The following is a 25,290-nucleotide window of genomic DNA, read 5'->3' as shown; positions in this document are numbered from 1 at the left end:
CAACCATATGTCAGGAGTGCTCTGATGGTGTTTCCTGCTTGGCAGGGGGTTGGACTCGATGGCCCTTGTGGTCTCTTCCAACTCTATGATTCTATGATTCACTCCTGTCTTCCACTGCCTCCCGCAGTTTGGTCAAACTCATGTTGGTATATTCTTGCCTGCAACTAAACCAATGCCCTTTCAAACTGGTACTCGACCTGCGCAGTCCCACCTGACCAAAATACAACTCTCTCAACATCTATGTTGCACAGAACGCAAGAGAAGAAGTAAGAAAGAGGAAGGAAGCACCTGATGCTTCCAGTCTGAAATGAACCTAACCAGCAGCAATTCTTCAGGATCTCAGACAGAATTCTTTCCCAACTCTACTTGCTTGCGAGCTATTAACTGGAGACACCAAGGTCTAAAACAGGGTAGGGAAACTGGATTTCACTAATGCAATTTGCACCTGCCTAGTCATCTGCCGTCATTATGATATCAGTTGTTGACTTCAAAGAGGCCCCCTTCTCAAAGCTGATCAGCTGATGGGCACTGAGAAGAGCTCTTTGAACAAATGGACGAGAGAGGGATGAGTAGCCGAGAGCAGCCCATCACAGCCATGTTTTTTACCTGTTCCACACTTTGACATCACATATGATATCAGACGTTGGACAGGTGGGTGTGATTAGGTGAAACAGCCTGGAGGTACCCACCATTGGAATAAGCCAATGTTCTTTGCACATGCAAAGCATGCACTATGCCACTTGGGTCTTGTTGCTTCTTATATGGAGAAAAAACCCTTTATACAAGAACTCTGTAAATTGAGCATCCTTATTTGGCTGTCATTTTAGATACTGGGCATGGTGCTTCCGATATGCATAGTCAGAAGGGCACCGAACAAGGAACACGACAAGCTGTTGCTTGAACATACCCTAAGGAGCTGAAGCAGTTTAGAGGAAAAGTTTAATTGGGGACGGAGTCACACACACAAAATTTGATTCGTCACTCAATTACTCATCGCTAAACGTGTAAACTGCTTCCACTTCAAAGATGGTACATATGAAAAGTTATGTTTGTGATATTTGATCTTGGGTGACCCAACTTAACAAATGTGGTTGCAGACTCATTGTGCAACCATCATCATATATATGCAAATTCGCCCAAAGAGGGAACATGAAAGAGGTTTTAAGAACACACACACACACACACACACACACACACACACACAGTAACAGAGAAAGCCGGGAGAGAGAAAACTGCTTACTGTCCCTCAACGCACTGACTTAGCTTGGACAATCAGTTCCTGGAAAAATACATAAATCCTTTGCAGTCATTTCACTCCTCCCTTCAAATGAGTGTCTGACCAAACTAGGAAACTAAAGCTGACCCTAGCATCCCATTGTCTGAACCAAGAATTGATGGGTTTGCAGCTTCCAAAGCTTGGCTTACAGATGTTGAGTTGTTTGGAAGCCATTAACCATAGTTTCCCAGTTCAGATGTAACAGGAAGCTATGGTTCACTGACTTCCTGGTTTGCTCAGGATGGCTGCTCACTTGAAGGGAGGAGAGAAGTGGCTGCACGGGAGCCGTGTGTGGCTACACAGAGCTCATGATTATCCTGACTCTGTAAGACAGAAATTGATGGTCCAAATGTAGCCGTCATAGAATTGTAGAATTGGAAGGGACCCTATCAACTAGTCTAAGCCCCTGCAATGCAGTGATATGTAGTTGTCCCATACAGGGATCGGACCTGAAACCTTGGCATCAGGCAGCCCCACACTCATCAAACCAACTTGACTGGCTTGCAATTCAGGACAAGAAGCACAAACCACATTTAACTTATGCTATCTAAGCAGTTCTGCGAGTTTTAAGCAGTTTAATTGAGGGATCGACTTAAATTTATCAGCAGGGCTGCACAGAAAGTGTACATGTGCAGTTTCTGAAGAAGAAGAAGAAGATGATGATGATGATTTTGCCAAGCAGTCTATTGTAATAGAGAATTAAAAGCAGGAAACTGTGGCAGATGGGGAAAAAATTCAATGATGGGTAGCTGTGTTTGCTCACGAATTTTCTTAAAAGGGATCAAATGTTTTTTATCTAATGTGCAAGTTATCTTGAACTTCCTTTTAACGATTTGAAAGGTGATGAGAATATTCGAGTTTACCCAGCTTTCATTAATTAATCAGCAGAGTGACAGATGGTTTATCAACTAAACCTTTCCTAACTGCTACAGGGTGCTGTGAAGGCCACTGGCATAGATGGATTCTAAAATGAATTAAGCCAAATCCTCCACTGAGTTATCTGCTGCAAGCTATTAACCACAATTGTTCGGAGACTGGGAGACAAAACAAGAGGAGACAGTTATCCACCTCTTGTCTGGATTATATAACTTCTCTGGGCCATCTGACTGGTCACCAGAAAACGTCTATAACTGATGGTACATGTTAATTGATTTTAATATTTGGTTTGAATTCATTGACACACACACCCGAGGCCTACAGAAAAATGGACAGGAAATAAATTGTAAAAATAAATAAAACCATTGGAGCCACAGTGTTGGGCTAGATTGAGATAGATCATTTGTTGCCATCCTTATGGTATTAAACTACAACTCCCATCATCCCTGGTTACTGGCTGTGCGGGCTGAGGCTGATAGTACCTGTAATCCGCACCTTGAGGGCATGCTGTTTATCCTGGGCAAAATGGCTTTTGATTATCTGACTCTGCCATTTTGTTTCTTATCCAGGCAAAACGCCCCGCCCCCCATTTATGTGGAGGCTACGTTCCGAGGCACTGTGCATTTAAGTGAAATCACATATATTTGAAACACCATTTGAAAAGACAGCAAACACTCTCTAAACCTTTGCAAAATCTTTAAAAAAACAAAAACCTAAACAGTAGCACTTAGCAGATGCCAAACTGCACCACAATCACTCCCTCCAAACCTCCTTGACCAAACTCCAACTCTCCACAGGCCTCAACAGTTGGTGCAAAGGCTAGTGGGATTGCTAGGTGCTGTTTTTGCACCATTTTTTGCCTTTTCTTTTGGATGCGGGTGGCACTGTGGGTTAAACCACGGAGCCTAGGACTTGCCAATCAGAAGGTTGGCGGTTTGAATCCCCGCGACAGAGTGAGCTCCTGTTGCTCGGTCCCTGCTCCTGCCAACCTAGCAGTTCAAAAGCACGTCAAAGTGCAAGTAGATAAATAGGTACTGCTCCGGTGGGAAGGTAAACGGCGTTTCCGTGCGCTGCTCTGGTTTGCCAGAAGCAGCTTAGTCATGCTGGCCACATGACCCGGAAGCTGTACGCCGGCTCCCTCGGCCAATAAAGCAAGATGAGCGCTGCAACCCCAGAGTCGGCCACAACTGGACCTAATGGTCAGGGGTCCCTTTACCCTTACTGGGCTCTTATAGGGCTCCTTTTGCAATTTTAAAATTCACTTCGGTTTGGCGTTATGCACGGTCACGCATATATTCAACACACATAAACGAGGGGTTGCTTGTATACTTATGCCTTCAATGGTCTATTCTCCAGGGACACTGGTTTGGCAAAAGTCTCTCTGACCTTCCCATTGTTGTTGTTTTTTTGGGGGTGGTGACAGTGAAATGACTGGAATGACAAAGGAAAAATAAAGCGTGCAGGTGAGGTCACAACTGTTTTAAGGAAGTCCCTATATAAAAACACCCCAAATAAACATGCTTTTCCAAATAGGACACTGAGATGATACAAAATGCAAGCCATCCCTGCTATGAAGGGAGGAGAGGGTGTTTTGCGCGTGAGGGAAGATGCAAGGTCAGCTCACGGAGGGGAGGGGACTCACAGGGCGAACTGCCACTGCAGTCAGCGCCACACTGCAAAGCTGTTATCGATCCCTTTGCAGTGAAGCCGCTGAAGAAGTGGGACGTTGCAAGGATTAATTATGGGATAGCAGTTGCCTGGCTGCTACTGTTTAGCACTGTCAACTTAGTTTAGCACTTAGTCAACTTCAGGAGCATGGTAGGTGCTGTTCAGAACAAGAAAGCCGCCAGAACCAGAGACTCTACAATTTACATTACAAAAGGATGAGCAAGGAATGAAGAGAAAAAGGTTGGGGTGGATGGGAGCTGGAGTCCAGTAACATGTGGAGGGCTACTCTAAGAAGATAAAAACACACACACAAGTAAGCTTCTCAGGTGAAGACATATATACCACTTTAATGAGTGGTAAGTGTGGTTTGATAGTGTTTTCTCCTGGAAGAGGAGAAGGAAGGAAGGAAGGAAGGAAGGAAGGAAGGGAGGAAGGAAGGAAGGAAGGAAGGGACAGTTTAAAAAAGAATAGAGAGAACCATCTTTGGAGCTGTTCTGGGGGGGGGTTGGTGAAGGATGTACAGTAAGGTGAAGGTAAGTACAGTGGTACCTCGGGTTACAAACACCTCAGGTTCATAGCTGTCAGTGTTTCCCTTTTTTAAAGGGAAATTCCCTTATTCCGAATAGGATTCCTTGCAAGAAAAGGGGAAAGTTGACAGCTATGCTCAGGTTACAAATACTTCGGGTTACAGACTCCGCTAATCCGGAAGTAGTACCTCAGGTTAAGAACTTTACCTCAGGATGAGAACAGAAACCGCACGCTGGTCCGGAAGTAGTACCTCAGGTTAAGAACTTTACCTCAGGATGAGAACAGAAACCGCACGCTGGTGGGGCAGTGGCAGAGGGAGGCCCCATTAGCTAAAGTGGTACCTCAGGTTAAGAATGGTTTCAGGTTAAGAACGGACCTCCAGAACGAATTAAGTTCGTAACCAGAGGTACCATTGTACATATACATCAATGGGCTTGTTCCTCTTTTTTAAAAAAAATCATTTTAAATAAGTGAGACATCCCACGTGATACATACTGATTCCTTCACCAATCCAGTGATTGTTGTGCAGGCTTGTATTGCCAATTTTACAGGCGGGCTCACTGCTACAACCACTCCAGAAAATACATCTGTCTTCACCCCAAAGAATCTACCCAGACAGATGTTCACACCACAGGACATAAACCCAAACAAACAGCAAATCATAGTCCTGTGTGTATCTCTATATGACTTTAAACATTAGTGGCTCCCCTCTTTATGGTGCAGAGAACACATGCCTTTGAGGGTGAAAACAGACATGGATCACAGACACAGGAATCTGTGATCAATTCTCCCAGCTTTTTAAAGCAGCAGCCACAAGGCGCTTGTTTTGATTGGAGCAGTGGCATTTGGGAGGAGGTATTCAATTAACTAACCCTCCCTCTTGAACTGGGGAGGGTATACCGTATTTTTTGCTCTATAACACGCACAGAGTTTTTAGAGGAGGAAAACAAGAAAAAAATATATTCTAAACGAAATAGTGGATATATGATTTTTGTGGTTCATGCTGTGGCCACAGACATGTGATCTGACAGTGAGTTTGGAGTAGCCCAATGCAAAAATCCTGAGGATCCATGTGGATCCATGCTTTGTAACCACGGAGGAGGGAAGGAAGGGGAACCATGGATCCTCTGCTCACGACTGCAGCAGATCCCCCCCCCCCGCCACCCGCAGGCATTCGCTCCATAACACACACAGACATTTCCCCTTACTTTCTAGGAGGAAAAAAGTGAGTGTTATGGTGAGTGTTATTTAATTCTTTCCTTCCGCTGCCATGTTTCCCAACTGAAATTGTTGGTGGAAAAAGACAGGCACCTGTGATTCCCTCTCCAGCAGGGAGCTTTGGAAAGGGGGGGTACTTAGACAGAGAAAATGGTGTGGGAGGAAGAAATCCTGAAATTCAGCACCCTAAAACTCTAAGGTTTTATGCATGGGAAAAACATGAAGTTTCTAGCCTTTAGACACACACACAAAAAAACAACACAGACACTAAGGGGCTGCCCTGATCAAAATCAAATTCCTGGTGGTTGGCCTATTAATAAAAAAGCTGGGAGATTGGATTGCAGATCTCCCACATCATGCTTGTTTCGGCCCTGAGCCAGATGGATTGTGACCTGGAAGTCATGGGATAGCAAACCAAGGTAGCTGGTTCTCCAAGGTCACCCAGGGTGACGGCCACAGTCACGGCAAGGGCCAAGGATTCTCGTACGTCTGCCACAGATCTACTTCTAGAAGGAACCCAGGAGTGCTGAGTTTGAGACAAGCTGGCCCCTGCCTCTGCCAGCCGAGGCCCGCTGGCAACTTCCCAGGCCCTGTCACTCTACCTGTTAACATTTCCACTGCCTTTGCCCAGCGTGTAACAGACACCAGTGCTCCTCAAGGCCGCCGAGAGTGTCATCACGCCCTCTCTCTCACCAAGAGAGATGGGGAAAGGGTTCTCATTTTAGACACTGACCTCCGCTGGTTATGTGCAAGTTGTAGACGCTTCTGCAGAACAGGCAGCCGGCCCAAAATGATGGAGAGTAGGATCTAGAACCAGGAAATTGCAATATCTCGCATGCTCATGGGAGGGCTGCGTATGCACAGAATTAAGAAGCCAGCAATTCAGGATTCAGAAACTCTTAAATTTTCATGAATTGAAAATTTCTAGCCCTTAGGGGATGAGTCTAAGAGCTCAAATGCCTTCAGTCGATGTGTGATATACAGTGTAGAAGGGGACAGAAGGTAACTGAGAATGGAAGATGTTTTAAACAAAAGTTGGGAGGAAGATGGAACTTGCTTTTTCACAGTAGGCTAGCAGAGACTTTCTACAGTGCCAAAATAGAGCAGCATTTGGAAGTTAAGAACTGCTCACTTCCATTTATTACAAAGGGACTGTTTAAGCACCTGTGAAATCTCTGTGACTTAAAAGGGTTTTATTTTCCATGGTTACTGATCTAAAGGTTTAAATTCATATTCTTTGGCCCATTTCATGTGATGTTTAAAAAAACTGCATTATGCGGCACAAAGTTCCCACCCAGCCTTGCTTGATAAACCATAGGATTAAAGCTGGTCATTTGACTGGTCAAATTAAGCGCCCAAACATTCCAAGTATTAATTTGTTAAAACTATTCTATTAATTTGTTAAAACTCCTGTTCAATCACACACACACAAATTAGTCAACCATTGTACCGAAGCAGTGAAATCAGATTCCCAACAACTGTAATTATTACTTTTCATAACACTGTTATACAAAGCTAAATGAATGCGAATGACCAAGGAATTTCAACAATTCCTCTTGGCTTTCATCCCAGAACCCCAGAGAGAGCACAGTTACAGAAAAAAAAATAAAAATGAAATCAAACCCCGTACACATAACAACTGCAAAGAGACCAAGATCCAACTAGAAGGTGTGTGTGTGTACAATCATTGTAGTAGTGCGCCTAAATAAATGTGCACCCTGATTCTTGCACCACTGGGAAACTTCACTGGGTAATCCCTCGTCACCCGGCCTTTCACCATCAGATGACATCACAATGCAATTACAAATTTAGGATACCAGCAGCTCTAACACAACCCAGAAATGGAACTCAAAGAAGGCCTATGCAGTTCAGAGCAGGCTTCCATCTCGATGACTGTGAGGGTCTTCAAGGCCAGAAAACACCCCATTTACATTGCCCCATTTAACTGAACAGGTGGTATGCCCTCTTATCGGGTGCGGGAATGAAATGTGGCGCTAGGGGACAGTGAGCCACAAAATATACCTTCTGCCTCTGAAATTAGCCCCTCTATATGCCCCCCATACTCCATATACCCTTCATTATGACGTCCTTTCTTCTACCTCTCTCGCACAGCAGTGGCTCACTCTGCACACATTAGGGTGTTTCCGATTGGTGTTTATTGTGGGATCTGCTCATGCGTGCAAATTTTTTTGCAGCATCCATACAAAGTCATCAGCATCAAAACGACAGCCTGTATTTCCACCCCATTTAATCTGGATTCACTCTCTCTGCAGAAAACCTGATCTTAAAAAACAACAACCCAAAAACGGAACGAAAACCTTTTCCAACGACCCGTTTGTGATATTAAGCACCTATCTGGAATCATTCGGTCACTGGGAGTGAGTGGCCTTACTCCTTTCCTTCTGGCTTGTCCTTGGTCCTTCCTATATTTCCCAAGGGGTGGGGGGTATGGGTGGAGTGAAGTGGGGGCCAGAACACCTTATGACAAGGTCAAGAGACCATGCTGATCTTCCTCCCCAAACTCAATGCAGCAACCTCAACTGCCCTACTGACACCTCTCCTCATAAGTCCACATTGTACAGTACAGTCATGAATACGTTTTGCACATTACGGTGAACATATGTGCCAGGGCTTGTAGGGAGGGTTGCACAAGTCACCCCCTCCCAGCTTTCATGTACTCAGCTTAGCCTATGTATATAAGATCTACACGGGGTGGTGGGGAGCAAAAGTTACACCTGCATCAGCTAGTAAATCTCCAGCTAATTTGTATTAGATCAGCTAGGGTTTCAAACTCCTATTGGCTTAACAAAAGCATCAAGAAAAAGTCTCCCCCAGGCCCGCTCCAAAATTAAGCTGCTGAAATCTAGGAAGGCTGGACTTCCAGGCTGAGCATGTGCTCAGAGCAACATCTCCAGCAATTCAGTGCCCATCTTCCTGAGCCAGCTGGGGGACCTCAGCGATCTATCTAGCCAATAAAAGCAAAACTGTTCCACCAAGCACAAGGCTGTCTACCTCTGATCTATGCGCATGGAGTGTACCCATATAAGTATATTTCTGAGCAATGGAGAAGCCTGGTTTTCCAGAACCCCTGACTGCACAGCAGGGTTGTACATACACATGTGTGGAGGCCAGGACTGGAAACAGCACAGGTGATCATGTGCATTCACTCATTCTATGTAAGATGTAAGAAAAACTGCACAGAACTCACCATCCCACCCCTACCCCCACGTTTTACTCCAACATGTCCTTCCTCCACACAGCAACCAGGCCAAGGGCCATATGCCTGCTCAGTGTCTTTCTGGCACTTGCAAGATGCAGACTCAATTCCCATCACGGAACATGGCCTGCAACCGCGCAGTGCGCACAAGTTTGCTGCTTGTGTCAGGGGAGCTCAGACAATGTTGCAATTCATAGCAAACCATGGGAAAAGGGACATCTGAACTTTGTATATCTATTCTGCATATTTGCATTATTTCTATCCTCCCCTAATAATCGGTTTTTTCTTTTGTGTATATCCCAGTTTTGCTAGTCATTATCGATGGGGCAAAACTAATGGAAAAGCAATTCTCTAGAATCCCATGAGATGAAGGGGAGATTAAAAGTGTAATGCATACATGCGTACAAAAAAAAGTAAAGGATCCCTGACAGTTAAGTCCAGTCGCGAACGACTCTGGGGTTGTGGCGCTTATCTTGCTTTACTGGCCGAGGGAGCCGACATTTGTTTACATGCGTACATATACATATACTTTAAAGCATATGCGCACAGCCATAAGGAGTAGAAAACTTTTTTTAAAAAGTCTGAAATTTTCATGGAACTGATTTCTGCAACCACCACTTTCTGTGCATTTCCTTCATGCCCTTGGAATGCCAAGTGGTGATCAGCCTATATCAGCTATATCATAAAGAAAGGCTCCATCCGCTTGATAATTTTGGTTGCCCATTTATCTTTTTTTGGGGGGGGGGGGTTCCGGCTTGAATATGGCCCCAACTTTATCGGTTACAGTATTGGTTATCAACCTTTTCCCAACAGCCTTTCGAGGCGAGGAGACTAGATATGCTTTAAGCTGCCCAGAGTGGCTGCGGAAACCCAGCCAGATGGGTGGGGTATAATTAATAAAATTATTATTATTATTACACAGGATTCCACGTGTGGCTGCGCCATAATTTGCATAAGGACGTTATGATAGCCGTCTGAGAATGGCAAGACAGTATCACAGGTAATCAATCTATCAGGGATTGAGGGACTATTGCATTCGTTGTCTGCATATTAGCTTAAATGCCTAGGAACCTCAGACTTGGGGGCTGTTAAATATTGACGGCACACTCCAGAAAGCATGCCGGCAAATTCCCTTCTAAGGGGGCTTCTTTTATCTAATTCACTGGGAACAAGGTGTGAACAGCCTAAATCTTTGAAGTAGTGAAGAAGCTAAGGTGCTCTCTAGTGAGGAAACAGTTTTCAGTAGGCTGTGTGTTTATAAAGAGATATGATGATTAGTTGAATGCCTTTATGGTCACCCTGTGCCAAAGCAATGATATGAGGCCGTAGGTCAGATTTCTAGGGCAGTTTTCAATGAAAAATGGGCAACTGCCAAACTGTAGCGGGAGGGAGTCCTCGCCTGTTCCATCAGTTACAACTCCAGATGTTGTTGAACTCTAAGACCCATCAGCCATAGTCATGATGCAAGTGGCAGGGATGTTTAGTCACAATCCAGCAACATCTGAAGGGCTACAAATTTCCCACATCTGAGCTATATAAACAATTATTTTGGACTGGATTTAAAGCTCTCATGGATTACCTGTTCTGTGAAGATGTTATAGTATACAGCAAGAAACTCCTACAGCAGTGATGGCCAAACTTGGCCATCCAGCTATTTTGGGACTACAATTCCCATCATCCCTGACCACTGGTCCTGTTAGCTAAGGATGATGGGAGGTGTAGTCCCAAAATAGCTGGAGGGCCAAGTTTGGCCATCACTGCCCTACAGGATGCGACAAAAGCATCTTCAATTGCCTTCAGAGCAATTTGGGGTGAGTAAGAGTATTCATCTAAACTTTAAGTGACACAATGAAAGTCTTGTGGCATCTTAAATACTAGCAATACTTATTTTGACAGCAGCTTCCACAGACTAGAGTCCACACTTCATCATTCTGCATCTGCTAAAGTCCACAAAAGCTGATGTCATTGTAAATTAGTTTGTCTTTAAGGTGTCACCATACCGTTGGTTTGTGCTGCAACGGATTAGCATAGTTGACCTTCTGGTAGCCATTTGAAGGGGTGGCAATTAAAAGGGTTTACAGTCTGCTTTTACAGCCCAAGCCAGCATGGCCAACGGTCAGGGATGATGGAACTTGTAGTCCAGCAATACCCGGAGGACATTAGGTTGGGGAAGGCTGCTTTAGTAAGAAGACATCACAACTTCAGGGCAAAAGGTTGGCTGGGATGAGCCAGCAGTTCTCATTGCTATGTCCTAACTGCAGAAAATGAAACAAGCTGCTTCACATAGTTCTGGACTTTGGGGAAACTTTTTAAGAGGTGGCTCAGCAAGCTGCTGCTGCTCTCAGAGACAGCTTAAGAACTAAACAACCATAGCTGTTGCACAGAGTTGGACTCTGTGGTTAGCATCTAAAAACAGGAGAGTTACGTTGCTTGGCAGCCATGACTTCTGACCTGAAAGGCTGACTTCTGGAGTGTCAGGTTCAATGCAGCCCAAGTGGCGCTTTAGTGCCAAGATAAGCAAGGGTATCTGGGTGGCACTGGCAAGCAGTGCTAAACGAATTAAGAGTTTCTATTATATGCAAGGGGGGGAATGGTTGATGCTCTTCCCACTTGGTGTTGAAGGATTTTCCTTTTGAGCTCTGTGGACTTCCCCGAGTTGGGTTAAATTTAGATTTAGGTTCTGCTAGAAGAGGGGTGGGGAGCCTTTTGACTCTTGCCTCCCATCAGCCCCCAGCCAGCATGGTCAATGGTCAGGGATGTTGCAAGTTGTGAATCTGGAGGGCCACACATGCCTGGTCCCTTAGAAAACGTTCTTTTTAAATCTTAAAATGCTCAAGCTGTAACAGATTTTTATATCTACTGAAAAGAAGCCAGCCACAAAAACAACCCCTCCCCTATCCCGGTCCTTCCAACAATGTCCCCGTATAGGGCAGAGCCTTGGAATAGTTGCAAGTCAGCAAGACAGGCTGCAACTGCAGGGTACAATGGTGGTTTTTTTCCCAACTGGGATGAGCTGGCAGGCTGCCTATCACAGCAGCACACTGAGCCAGGAAGGTCAGAGAGCTGAAACTCTGCACAGCCCCTTTCCCTCCAAAAGCAAGTTTGCAAAGCTGCAATTGGCCTGGCCTGGCTGAGTTCTTCCTCCAGGATCTGCCTTGCTCCAAGGGCACTTCAAGCCTTATTATGTTGCCCACTGGGCTGCAACCACACAGAGCACTTCGAGTGCGGAAACCGAGGCACAGCAGCTGCTCCTGGTTCCCCTGTGGCAGAAAAAGGGTTGGGATTCTGGAGTCACTTCTGCTGCCTGCTGCACACTTGTTTGACCCAACATACCTCCATCCCTGCATTGGCTCTGATAGTTAATCCCCTGACTCAAATAGAAGCCAACATGCAAGCACACCATATGCTCAAAGTCAGGAACTGATTTCTCCAAAGCCCCATTTTGAGAAGGGGGAGAGAGAGAGAGAGAGAGAGAGAGAGAGAGAGAGAGAGAGAGAGAGCGCACACACTAAAAGCCAAAACTTTCACCCCAACAACACAGGCCACCTTTAAATCCCATCACTGTGTAGGCTACTTTCGCCCTCACCTACAGATTGCAAACAGGGGAGGATGGGGAGGCAAGGAATGTGAATTAATGAGAATTAACCAAAGGGAGCCCCTTACAGATTTTGTAACAGAGTTTACTTTTCTGTTTCATGCAGTTTGATCTCAGATTGCAGCCTGTCAAGAATGGAGAAGTAAAGGGTAAAGGGACCCCTGACCGTTAAGTCCAGTCGCGGATGACTCTGGGATTACAGCGCTCATCTTGCTTTACTGGCCAAGGGAGCCGGCGTACAGCTTCCGGTTCATGTGGCCAGCATGACTAAGCCACTTCTGGCGAACCAGAGCAGCGCACGGCAACGCCGTTTATCTTCCCGCCGGAGTGGTACCTATTTATCTACTTGCACTTGACGTGCTTTCAAACTGCTAGGTTGGCAGGAGCAGGGACTGAGCAACAGGGATTCGAACCACCGACCTTCTGATCGGCAAGCCCTAGGCTCTGTGGTTTAACCCACAGCGCCACCAGCGTCTCCCAAGAACGAATAGGACATCATATAATAATATACTACCACGACTATCACCAAGGAGCAATTGCTGGGGAGAAAACACAGGAATCTTGACACCCAGACTAGAATCTCCCCACCCCAAAAAAGCCAACCTCTGAATATGAGTTACGAGGACTACTAGTGGGGCACTGCTGTTGGGCTCCCATCTGGCTTGCTTACCGTCTTCCCAAAGGCATCTAGCCGGCCACTGCGAGAACAGAACCCAGAACTCCTTGTCTGCTACTGGAGTAACACACCTCTCCCAGGAATGGAGAATGGATCTGGAGTTCTCAAAATATGCCCGCCACCCTGCGTGAGCTCTGCTTCCGAATAGCCTTTTTAACTGCCCTGACACCCTTCCAGGCAGCTGAAACTGACCACACCACCCACCCTCTCTGTCCAACCATTCAGAAGATGCTCCGGTGCCCTACCTTCCATTCATCCATCTTCCTGCCTTCCCCCAAAATGTTTGCTCTCAAGCCAGGTTTGCAGTGCTGTACAAAGGACAGGCAGCGGCAGCAGTTCTCTGCAAACCTGACGCTCCCCACTCCGGGGTCCATAAACCCAGGGGCATGGGCACAGGCGCCAGCTTCATTCAAACGCTGCTTTAGCAGGAGCCGGGCAAAGCGAGAGGCTCCTGTGAACTCGGGGATTTGGAACGGCCAGCACAATCAATTCGGCAGGGAGCAAATCTAGCCTGGGGACAGTTCCCAGGGACTCTCGCCTGCTTCTCTTTGATACTCTGCTGTGAAAGCAAGTAGCATGTTCTCTTACTACACGTACACACACACACACACACACACACACACACGCCTGGAGAGCTCCTCCCCAGAAGCAGCTGCATGCCCAAGAGCTCCTTGTTGTGAAAGAAGATTTTCCAGGCAGGGAAGCATGTCTCATTATTAGATCCCTTTGGGCTCCCCAAACTTTGCAAGATGACCTTAGGAGAGCTGGCAGCCAGCAATCTCCCGCCCCGCTCCTTCCCAAACCTCATCCCCTGTCATGACAAGCGAGCAAGCAAGGATGGCGATTGTCTCAGTCTGCCTGCGCTTGGCTGCAGGCAGCCTGCGGTATCTATTCTGGAGCACAGAGCTGGCACCCGCTGGGTGGGGATGTAACTACATCTTGTCATGACATCCAACAAGCAGAAACCCCGCGTTCAGCAGATAACAGCTCAAAATAATACCCAAGCCATAAATAGCCCCTGTGGTCTTAGCATCTGACCCTGTGGGCGGCCCAGGACAGGAGGTAAGGACTTTTTTCTTTCTTTCACTTTTTCTTTTTCAAACCTTCCTGGACTTCAACTACCCACCCTGGAAGAATGGCAGATGAAGGTGATTGACTACATGGAATTGGCAGAAATGACTGGCAGAATCCGAGATCAGGGAGAAGAGTCGGTGAAAGAAGACTGGAAGAAATTTAAAGGCTATTTACAGAAATATTGTAAAATTAATGAATGTTAGAAGGATGTTGGAAAGAAACTAAGCGGTTTCCAGCTGTAATGCTTTAAGAGTTATGGGGGGGAAAGGGTTCTACAAATGGGTAAAAGTTTAATGGTAAGGATTTGCTGAACTAATACATTGAACTGGAATACAAAGAAGGGAGGTATGAGGAGGTCCGGGGAAATAAGTGTAAGGAAGTTATGTTATGGAAAATTAATGTGTTTTTAACTATTTTTATTTTGTATGTTTCTTTTTATTTTTCACTTTTTTCTTGTTATACCTTAAAAACTCTTAATAAATATTTTCTTTAAAAAAACAAAAACCTTCCTGGACTTCAGAAAGGAACAGGCCCCTGGGGTGGTAAACCTGTGACTGAGCTGGGACACTTGCGAACGCAGGTGAAGGCTCACGTGACGGAACGTCTCTTGCATTGGAAAAAAAATTAGTCCCGGCACACAGTAAATGAGCATGTCAGGGAAAAGGGGTGGCCGGATCCTGCTCCCTAGAATGCTGGTTTTCTATCATGCAGGTGTGTGGGTGGGTGTAGAGGAAATCAGTCATGTGAGCCTTTTCCTGCAGCTTGAAGTGGTACAGCCCAGATATACATACAGTAGTTTGTACTAAGGTTGTGAGCTAAGTCACAGGTGCACACCTCACTCCAGTCAACCTCAGGAATTGTGCCTCCCTCTTCAGGGAGAGGGGAGAGGTTCCACCACAAAGGTATTATATATGACACCCAAGCTCCTCTGTGTTCCCAAACCGCCACGTCTGCTTCTCCAAACATCATCCTTTGAGCATTCTCACACCAGTTTCACAACACATCCCGCCTGAATACACAGTGTACCTTCTAGAACTAAAAGACTTGATGAAATGAGGAAGACAGTGTAAGGGAGGTTTTTTAAAAAGACAGGGTGGGGTGACAAAATAGTGGCATTCTGCATCCTGGGAACTTGAATTCCCAGCTTCAAAGAGGAGCAAAACCTCGTAGGGAGCATCTATTGCAGAAAGAGGTTAATAGATTGGGAATTGAGAGTCTATTACTAGATGAAGACCAGGGTTTGTGTTCTAAAGGCTTCTGGGTATTTACTGTGTATACCTAAGAGAAAGCAAGGAGGAGACAGGCTTAAAGCTGGTCGTCTCATTTTCAGTTTTGGGAGAGGTGTAGTACCCAGTGGGAACTAAGTTTCTGCAAACTTCTGAATGCCAAAATGCACTTCTACAATTGGAGGTGCACCTGAAAAGGTTTGCTTGGAATATACCGTATTTTTTGCTCTATAAGACTTTTTCCCTCCTAAAAAGTAAGGGGAAATGTGTGTGAGTCTTATGGAGCGAATGCAGGCTGCGCAGCTATCCCAGAAGCCAGAACAGCAAGAGGGATTGCTGCTTTCACTGCCTAGCGATCCCTCTTGTTGTTCTGGCTTCTGAGATTCAAAATATTTTTTTCTTGTTTTCCTCCTCCAAAAACTAGGTCCGTCTTGTGGTCTGGTGCGTCTTATAGAGCGAAAAATACGGTACGCAGGAGCAGGAACTACCCATCCTCAAAGGAGCTCACCCTCTTGTGTTCCCGTCCAAGTCACTGTTGTGAGCTTGCCTTCCGGATGAAAAGTGGAGTGTCCAGAGCAGTGACTCATACAGAGAGCTGAAACATATAGTTTACTCTGAATGCGAAAAACTGCTGCAGTTCTAGCACAAGAGATCTGATCTCTCCCTAAGCAGAGAAGCAGCAGCATCCCTGCCCCTCTCAACAGAGGCTGACTCAGAGGAATAAGGTCAGAGCAACAGATTGTGCTGAGATGCAGCGGCAGCCTCCTCAATGCAGAATTCATTCTCAAATAAATTTTTCACTGGGCACAATTGGGGAATTACTAGATGTGGGTGTGTGTCAAGAGAGCCAGAGCTCCTGGGAAGTACTGGGTGGAGCAAACCAGGATTCCTTGGTTCTGCCTTTAAATATGGAAAATATTTTGACATTTGACATCCTTCCGCAGGGCCTGCAAGATGGAGCTGTTCTGCCAGGCCTTTGGTCAGGGTTCAGTCTGATTCATTTTCTCTTTGTATAAGTACAAGCATGAAAGAGGTTTCCCAGCCCGCTCACAGGTCCTTATAGTATCAGTGGAAACAGTTGGTCCTGGCGAGTATTAACTGCTTTCAATTTTAACCTGAGGATTGTCATTTGTCCAGTTTTAACTTTAATTTTAATTTATTTGAATTAATTTTGGGATGCATTTTAATCAACTGATTGCTTGTTTTTATGCATATTGTATTATCTATATGATGTTAGCCGCTCTGAGTCCGACTCTGGCCAGGGAGGGTGGTGTACAAATAAAAAATTATTATTATTATTATTATTGGAATCTACTGCTGGGAGGTACAGCCTAGCCTGGGAGCCAGACTCCCCTCGCCTTGGGAGATAACAAATATCTATCAGTGACTCTAGCACTACAAGGGTGAGATAAGGAAGAGAAGTCAAGACTCTTTGGCTCGATTATGCAAACCTTTCCAGGAGAAAATGAAACAGGGTCCATACAGGTTGTAGGGGTTAGAAGTCAAGTTCCCTATTAAGTTTATGGTTTTCCCAGTAGTGATGTATGGAAGTGAGAGCTGGACCATAAAGAAGGCTGATTGTCAAAGAATTGATGCTTTTGAATTAGGGTGCTGGAAGAGACTCTTGAGAGTCCCATGGACTGCAAGAAGATCAAACCTCTCCATTCTGAAGGAAATCAGCCCTGAGTGCTCACTGGAAGGACAGATCCTGAAGCTGAGGCTCCAATACTTTGGCCACCTCATGAGAAGAGAAGACTCCCTGGAAAAGACCCTGATGTTGGGAAAGATGGAGGGCATAAGGAAAAGGGGACGACAGAGGACAAGATTGTTGGACAGTGTTCTCAAAGCTACCAGCATGAGTTTGACCAAACTGCGGGAGCCAGTAGAAGACAGGAGTGCCTGTCCATGGGGTCACAAAGAGTCAGACATGACTAAACGACTAAACAACAACAACAACTAGATAGTGCCATTTTCTTTCTCTCTCTCCTCTCTCTGCTGCCTGGCCAGCGCATCATGAGATTGAACATTTTAAAATGCCAGGGATGAAAATGAACCAGAATTGGCAGGCCGTTGGGGGGAGGGGGGATCAAGCATCAATGAAGAATAGTGGCAGGAAAGCCAGCTGCCAGCTGAAAGGCTCAGAAGAGGGGCAGGGAATGTGCGACAGTTCCTGGGAAAGGGGACGAGAGGGTGACAACAGGCCTGCAGGACAGGAGATCCAAGGCCCAGAGCAAAAGCTCCCAAAGCCATCCCCGCTAACCATGCCCCTGCTTCAGCACTCTGTGTGCAAAACCACAATCGGAAGAAGACGGGGGTTGTTCTTAGTAAGCAGGGCTTTTGGGGTCTCAGAGCTCATCAGCCACTAAGGCTGTGTACACGTTAACATCTTAAAATGCAGCTAGGTTGTTCTTTTTCTAAATCTGGATCCCAAATCGGGTTGCAGGAGGCTGCACTGCCTCAAATCACACTATTTCATAAGAACCAATGGGATATAAAAGGATTGTGGCTAATGTCCTGCAGAGGCTGCTTCCCAAACAAGCTGTGGGAGAGCTCGGGTTGGAGAGGGAACAGGAGAGCGTAAACAGCCTAAGTTGGATCATGGAGGTTGTAACCTAGAATCTGCACGTGTTCTGAGTACAGCACAACATTTTGATTACTGGCTGTTTGGCACAGTCAGGCCATGACTAGGATTCAGCATAAAGGCACCTGTTTTGCTTTGGAAGCCAGGCACAAAATACTGCAGCTGAGGGATAAGGAGAGATAATTCACAAGAGAACCCACAGCCCGAATGCTTTGACTGGAGTCAGAGTCAAACTCAGAGACGTGCGGCTGCTACTATCCTCCCTGTTTCAAAAGATCTGCCGCCGCTACCCTGCAAATACGTTATCCAGGATTTAGTAGGACTTTTTGTGGGTGTATGCCACAACTATGTCACTGGTGCAATATTAGCGGTGGTTTTTATACTGGACCACCTACAAATTATTCTGCTTTATTGGTTGTTCCCTGATGCTTTCCTAATGTTCTTGCGTGTTTGCTGCCTGGAGCGGCAGTTGCACTGCAGTGCAACGGGGGGGGGGGGGGCACAAAAGAAACCCGGATCATTAGTGGTATAGAAAGTTACAGGGTTTCCGCTGGATGTTACACAAAGTGCACTGATTGGAAAGAGAGCAGCATGTCCACCCTGAAACCTTTGCAGGCTCAAACAGTATTGAAAACAGAGGTGGGACGTGTTACTGCCCCATACCGCCAGAAGCACAGATCATCATGAACACACAATAAAAATGACATGTGGAGGGGCCCTTGAACGCTGAAACTCCAGACTGCTACCAGTTATCTACAGAGGGGGGCAGTAGTGTATCCTGTGACAGAGGGCCAAGAGGCTCTTGGGCTGTAACCCCAAACCCTGGGAAGGCAGGGGACAGGGAACCTGGTTAGCTCAGCTGGTTAAAGCCTAGTGCTGATAATGCCAAGGTTGCAGGTTCGATCCCCGTGTGGGGTAGCTACATATTCCTTCATTGCAGGGGGGTTGGACTAGATGATCCTTAGAACCCCTTCCAACTCTACACTTCCATGATCCTAAGTAGGCTCTCCAAATGTTGCTGGACTGCAAAACTGGCCACTGGTCCACATCTGGAGGGCCACAAGTGCTTCAACCCAGGCTGAGACTAGATGAAGCAACCAGGGGGTGGCAAAACTGGGTCAAATGGATTTCAACAGATAACTAGCTACCCAGGAGACCCTTTCCTGCTCAGAAGGAAGCAATGCTACCTAGTGGGTAAAGCACCCCCTGGTTTTTCCCCAAGGCAGTCCTTTTACCTGACTGTGGAGGGAGGAGAAATCCCAAGAGAAAATGGAGACTCCCCCCCCCCCCCGCTCTGCAGAGGGATGGTGATTAAATGGTGAGGAGGGGTTAGGACGCGGCTTCTCCCTCTTCCAAAGCATCCCTGCTTACAAAGTCTGCTCCCCGTCTAGGAAAGCTACGGCGGGAGGCAAGAGGTGGGGGAAACGGAGTGAACGCAAGCTGGGAGAGGAGAACCGACTCCGGAGTGCAGAGGCTGGCGGCGTTTTTGCATTTCCAGGGAAGCGGTGCAGCTGAATGGACCAGAGTGCGCGCAGTGGGGGGAGTAACTTATTCCGTAGCCCCCGCCGCCACCTACCTACATCTAGAAGCCCCTCTCCCCCGCACTTCGGATTTCTCGCGCCGCAACCCACCGCCCCCCAGCCGCTTAATCCGGATCAGGGCAGGCGCCTCTCTTACCCCGTGCAGCTTCAGTGCGCGCTGCCCGCAGCGGCCGAATCCCCCGGCGCATCCCGCCAGCCAGCGGAGAGAGTGTGAGCCGGGCGCCCGCCTCCCTTCCCCGGCTGGGGAGGAGCGACCGAAGGGGACTCCCTCTTTCCCTCCCCCCACCCCGGGGCCGGACAAGCCCTGCCGCCCCGAGAGCCGGCGGGCGACGGGGGGGGGGGGAGAGAATGGATGGGACCCCCGTCGCCCCAGCTAATCCTGCAGCGCTAGAAGGGGGCGCCCTCGGTAATTCCCCCCTTCTCAATCTCCTTCCCTCGGAATCGCCAGGTGATCTATTAGCGATCTCCTCTTCCAACTCCACTAGGCAGGAACTGCTTTGAACCAAGCTCTCAGCCCCGGGACCCTATCTGCAGCGCTATGGAAGACAGGAGTGTTTCTAAGAGAGTGCAGAGTGCACTTCCGACCGCCCCGGGCACGGGGCAGCTCTGATCAAATGGGGTTAATAAAATCCTAAAGAATATCATCATCACCAACCTTTATTACAGTCCAGAGACCCAACAAATCGTTACAAAGCAATACACAATTCAGACAGCCTACCTCCAGGTTAAACAAGCATTTTGTTCAGAATAAAGGGCTCATTGGTTCCTGCAACCACCGATAAAAACTTTGCCACTGCTATGTTCTAGTGTTTGTCCGGTCTTCCAATAGGAACCTGACATAGTGAGCCTCTGATTTTCCCGGGAAAGGTACCAGCAAGGGTAATATCAGTTCAGCCCTGGCTTGCTCATATTTTGAATAGTGCAACAAAATATGTTTTATTTCACATTAGAGAGAGAGAGAGAGAGAGAGAGAGAGAGAGAGAGAGAGAGAGAAACTGGGCATCTTTCTTTTAGCAGGCAAACTGCTTAAGGTATTTGTGCTACAAGGAGAGTTAAGTGACTTGAGTTAGCAAATCACTTTTAAAAAAGCAAAAACAATTCAAACCCTAAAAGGGGGAGAGAGAGGGAGAGAGAGAACCCTTTCAGTGTAAACATTTTCACCTGAATATGATTGGCAGGTGGGCTTCAAAGGATCATTGCACAAGCACCAATCATTTCACTGGAACCAGCTGTTGGAGCAGTCAACTCAGATGCAAAGCTGGGCAAGCCATGTGTGCTCTGCAACAGGTGCAACCAGAACAGGGTGACTGGAAGAAACCCAGCTCCTTACTGAATAAAAAGGTAAAGGTAAAGGTACCCCTGCCCGTATGGGCCAGTCGTGACCGACTCTAGGGTTGTGCGCTCATCTCACTCAAGAGGCCGGGAGCCGGCGCCATCCGAGGACACTTCCGGGTCACGTGGCCAGCGTGACGAAGCTGCACTGGTGAGCCAGCACCCGTGCCACACACGGAAACGCGGTACCTATTTATCTACTTGCACTTAGGGGTGCTTTCGAACTGCTAGGTGGGCAGGAGCTGGGACCGAACAACGGGAGCTCACCCTGCCGCGGGGATTCAAACCGCCAACCTTACGGTCAGCAAGTCCTAGGCACTGAGGTTTTACCCACAGCACCACCCACGTCCCTTACTGAATATACACCCCAAAAAGTGTGGCAGGGAGGTGGAGGAGGAGAGGGCAGCCACAATCTTTGGTGTCAGAAGATGGCACATTGCGCACCAGAAAGAGGGAGGGAGAGAGAGATCCCCACCCCCCACCCCGCTTTCTGTGAAATGTTGGGAGGATGTTTGCAGTCCTTGGGACAAGATACGTTTGTGACATGTGGCACTGTAGCAACAATCTCGTGAGTTATCTTCCATGCACCTAGGAGAGACACTTAATACGCATGGAACAGCTAATCCACACCACATCGGATCTGCATAAGCACAGCAGGCTCCTCCCCCTTCGCTGATATCTCATTACCGGGGATTTCACAAACATCCAAAGCTCCCAAAGGATTTCTTATCCCAAGTGAAGGCTGGGTGAGTGGGGGCCATAGAGCCACACTTTCCCAAACTGAGCGACTTCCTCGCTCCCTGCTGCCCAAACCTTTTAGCAGCATAAGCATTCTGTGTGTAGAAATTAAACAGGCGAAACTTATCCTGTCCCTTATGATAGATGCCAGGAAGAGATTAACCTGGAGAATTTCTACCTTCTAGACAGCTGTTAAAGGCGCTGAAGCCTTCCAGGAATAAAAATATCGATGAAAGTAATTTCACTCCACAGGTGACCGGTGTGCAAGGCAGACAATGGGAGCCAATGGGCAGATCCATCCTCTCTGTTGGTACCTTGGAGTGTCTAAAACAGTGGTTCTTAAACTTGGGTCCCCAGTTGTTGTTGGACTAGAGCTCCCATCATCCCCAGTTTGAGAAAAAGGTAAAGGTAAAGGGACCCCTGACCATTAGGTCCAGTCGTGGCCGACTCTGGGGTTGCAGCGCTCATCTTGCTTTATCGGCCAAGGGAGCCAGCGTACAGCTTCCGGGTCATGTGGCCAGCATGACTAAGCTGCTTCTGGCGAACCAGAGCAGTGCATGGAAACGGCGTTTACCTTCCCGCCAGAGTGGTACCTATTTATCTACTTGCACTTTGACGTGCTTTCGAACTGCTAGGTTGGCAGGAGCAGGGACCGAGCAACGGGAGCTCACCCGTCGCGGGGATTTGAACTGCCGACCTTCTGATCGGCAAGTCCTGGGCTCTGTGGCTTAACCCACAGTGCCACCCGTGTCCCTCCAGTTTGAGAAACACAGGTCTAAAAACATGGGTCTAAAACATGCACAGGGAACCTGTTGGACTCCAACTCCCATCAGACCCAGTCAGCGCCCAGGGGTGATGGAAGCTGTAGTTCAACAAACATCTGGAGGGCCACAGCTTACCCATCCATGAGCTGACTTGCACGAATATTTTTTATTTAAGGCCTGCAGATTACCTAATTACCAGTTGCATGTAAAGAGGAAACATTCTATGATATGTGGTGGGAATGCAAAAAGGTGAGATGTTTCTGGGAGATGATATATAACGCGTTGAAAAAAATATTGAAATATATATTTACAAAGAAACCAGAAGCATTTCTACTGGGAATGGTGGGAAGTGATATAAATAGAAAAGAATGTAAAAAAAAATTATATGCAGTAACAGCAGCTAGATTATTATTAGCACGGAAATGGAAGCAAGAAGAATTGCCGACGACTGAAGAATGGAGAATGAAGTTGATGGAGTATGCAGAATTAGATAAATTAACAGGAAGGATCCAAAACCGACGGGACCAGAGATTTACCGAAGACTGGAGTAAATTTGTGATATATATGAAAAGTATTTGTGATGAACAAACGACGTTTGTAGGTTTGCAAGAAGTTCTGTGAGGAGTATTGCTAGAAATATTGTAAAATCGGAGAAGGGAAGATGGTAGGTTAAGAGAGGTAAAGACAATATAAAATTAAGTAATGCATAAAAAGTGATTAAGACGGAAGATCATCGGAGGTGCTGATGGAAGTCCAAAAAGAATGTATTTGTTATAATATGTGGGGTATATGTTTTATAATTTGTATGCTAAAATTAATAAAAAAATGTATTATTTTTTAAAAAAATACCAGTTGCATGTAGATATCTATTGCCAGTTGCCCTGGGAGTAGAGAGCATCCTCTGGCGTCTGCCAAGAGCCAAAAGAACAAGGACTGCTGTGGCAGTTAAGGAGCTATATCTGAGGATAAAGACCACAGCTTAGTGGTAGAGCACCTGCTTTGCATTCTGAAGGTCTCAGGTCCATACCCCAGCATCTCCAGATAAGGACTCCATCCTAAAGCCCCAGAAAACTGCTGTCAGTCAGTGTAGAAAATACTGAGCGAGAGGGACCAATGGTCTAACTCTGCATAAAGCAGTATCCTCTATTCCTACCCAAGCAAGAAGACCAGCAAGGAAAGACCAGAAGAGCTGCAAATGTGTATAAAGGCAAGTTTGTTCTAGTCTTGCCATTTTTTACTTTGTAAGCTTGAAGGCAGGGCTTCTCTGTCTGTCTGTCTGTCTGTCTGTCTGTCTGTCTGTCTGTCTGTCTGTCTGTCTGTGCACTATTTTGGGAGACAGTATCTGGTATGAAAAGCAGGGTAAAAATATAATTAAATCTCAGGACTGGGCACTTGATCAGTCAGGAAAGATCAACTGGTCCAATAATGGTCAAGAATTTAAAGTACTGTTCTTGTTCGAATAAATGTTAATGCTTAATCACCAACAGGCACTTGTAATAACTTGTAACGTTTCGTTGCAATTTTTTAAAACTTAAACAGCATTAAGGTAAGGGTTTGTTTTTTAAGAAAATAAAAATGTGAGCTATGTGATTGACCTTCTCTTTGTCTTTCATCCCGGAACACTAGTTTCACATTAAAGAAAACAAAACAAAGCAAAAGAAAAGAAATTATCATTTCAACACAGCCTTCAAGACGTTACGCAACGTAACAGCGGGCCAATTCTGCAAACATCATGTATTCAAAGAATATTGATAACACTGGGCTGGTCAACTGAACAGCGTGCCAACCCTAATATATCAGCCCTTGCTCATGCCAGCATCTGTTTCATCTTAAAAGTCAGGAGTTGAATCCAGGAAATGTGCTTCCCAAGAAGAGTGAATTATCCACAGAACATAGCGGAGGCATTGTTGTAGCCCCTCTTCCATGCATACTATTTACACACATACTGGGGGCTCCCAAAGACCACTGCTCCATTAACTCAAGGGTGGTGGTGTTGATGTTGTTGTTGTTGTGGTGGTGGTAAGATAAGGCACCATATTTTTCGCTCTATAGGATGCACCCGACCATAGGACGCACCTTGTTTTAGAGGGTGAGAACAAGAAAAAATTTTCTCTCCCTCTCTGTGGAGCGCCCCTTCAGTGAAGCGGCAGGAGAAACGGAGCCCCTTCCATTTCTCCTCCCACTTCGCTGAAGGGGCGCTGTGCAGAGAGGGAAAGCTGCGCAGCGCCTCTCCAGCGAAGCAAAGCCAGGAGAGTGAGAGGGATCGGCGCGCACCGACCCCTCTCACTCTCCAGGCTTCAGCGAAAGCAACGCGAAGCCTCCGGAGCGCGGCAGGAGCGCTCCCACTGCGCTTCGGAGGCTTCGCGTTGCTATTGCTGAAGCCATGGAGCCTGCATTCGCTCCATAAGACGCACACACATTTCCCCTTACTTTTTAGGAGGGAAAAAGTGTGTCTTATGGAGCGAAAAATACAGTATTTGCTGCCCTGCGGAGAACAATTCTGGGTGAGGCCGCTTCCAGACTCTGAAGCAGAGGTGGAGAAACTGTGGGCCTAAATGAACACCTTCCAACCCCAACCAGCATCGTCAACGGTCAGGGATTATTAGAGTCATGGTCCAAGGACAACAAAATCCTTCTTCACCACTGCTCTTAGGGGTCAAAGGCAGTGTGGAAGCTGTTTTCAGGAAGGGATGCAAGAAGGAAGGAAGCAACGAAGGCAGGAGGGAGAACAGAAGAGTTTTGAGATGGTGACAGCTTGGAAGCGAGATTGGACGGGCCAGAAGGTTAATTCATCTTGGAAAAACGTTTCATCTTTGGGGAGAGCCAAGAGCAATTTTGAGAAAGTCTGTTTTTCTGTGCAAAGAGTACCGAAGTCTGTGTGCTCTGGTACTCTCTGGAATAAAGCAACGATATTCCCCGGAGGGGGCGGGGAATAGAAGAAGCTGGGGGGAAAGTCACTAAAACAGAGCACCAAAGATTC

At 46.7% G+C, this 25,290-nt stretch overlaps 1 protein-coding gene and 1 long non-coding RNA gene across 15 annotated transcripts in view; one reads left to right on the top strand and one right to left on the bottom strand.

Annotated features, from left to right (window-relative positions):
- Positions 1-25,290, bottom strand: part of ZNF385A (zinc finger protein 385A) — a 227,328-nt gene that overhangs the window by 55,655 nt on the left and 146,383 nt on the right. The window contains exon 1 of one of the 14 annotated variants that reach the window (XM_083490272.1): positions 19,613-19,975. The exons of 11 other annotated variants lie outside the window; for them this stretch is intronic. Coding sequence is in view for 1 of the 3 variants with exons in the window: in XM_083490271.1 (XP_083346397.1) it covers positions 13,300-13,428 (129 nt within the window). In the remaining 2 variants the exon portion in view is untranslated. Of the gene's footprint in view, positions 1-13,048; positions 13,190-13,299; positions 13,892-19,612; positions 19,976-25,290 lie in introns of those variants that run through there. 2 more of the 14 variants (XM_083490271.1, XM_083490274.1) reach the window with 2 other exon arrangements.
- LOC310700774 lies at positions 185-13,038 on the top strand. The gene is made up of 3 exons (XR_014522813.1): positions 185-410; positions 9,706-9,783; positions 12,485-13,038. It is a non-coding gene; the product is annotated as an uncharacterized lncRNA (long non-coding RNA).

The sequence above is a fragment of the Podarcis liolepis genome (assembly GCF_965112155.1).
Source record: "Podarcis liolepis genome assembly, chromosome: 2".
In the NCBI taxonomy this organism is placed as follows: Eukaryota; Metazoa; Chordata; class Lepidosauria; order Squamata; family Lacertidae; genus Podarcis; species Podarcis liolepis.
This window is presented reverse-complemented; position numbering and strand designations above follow the sequence as displayed.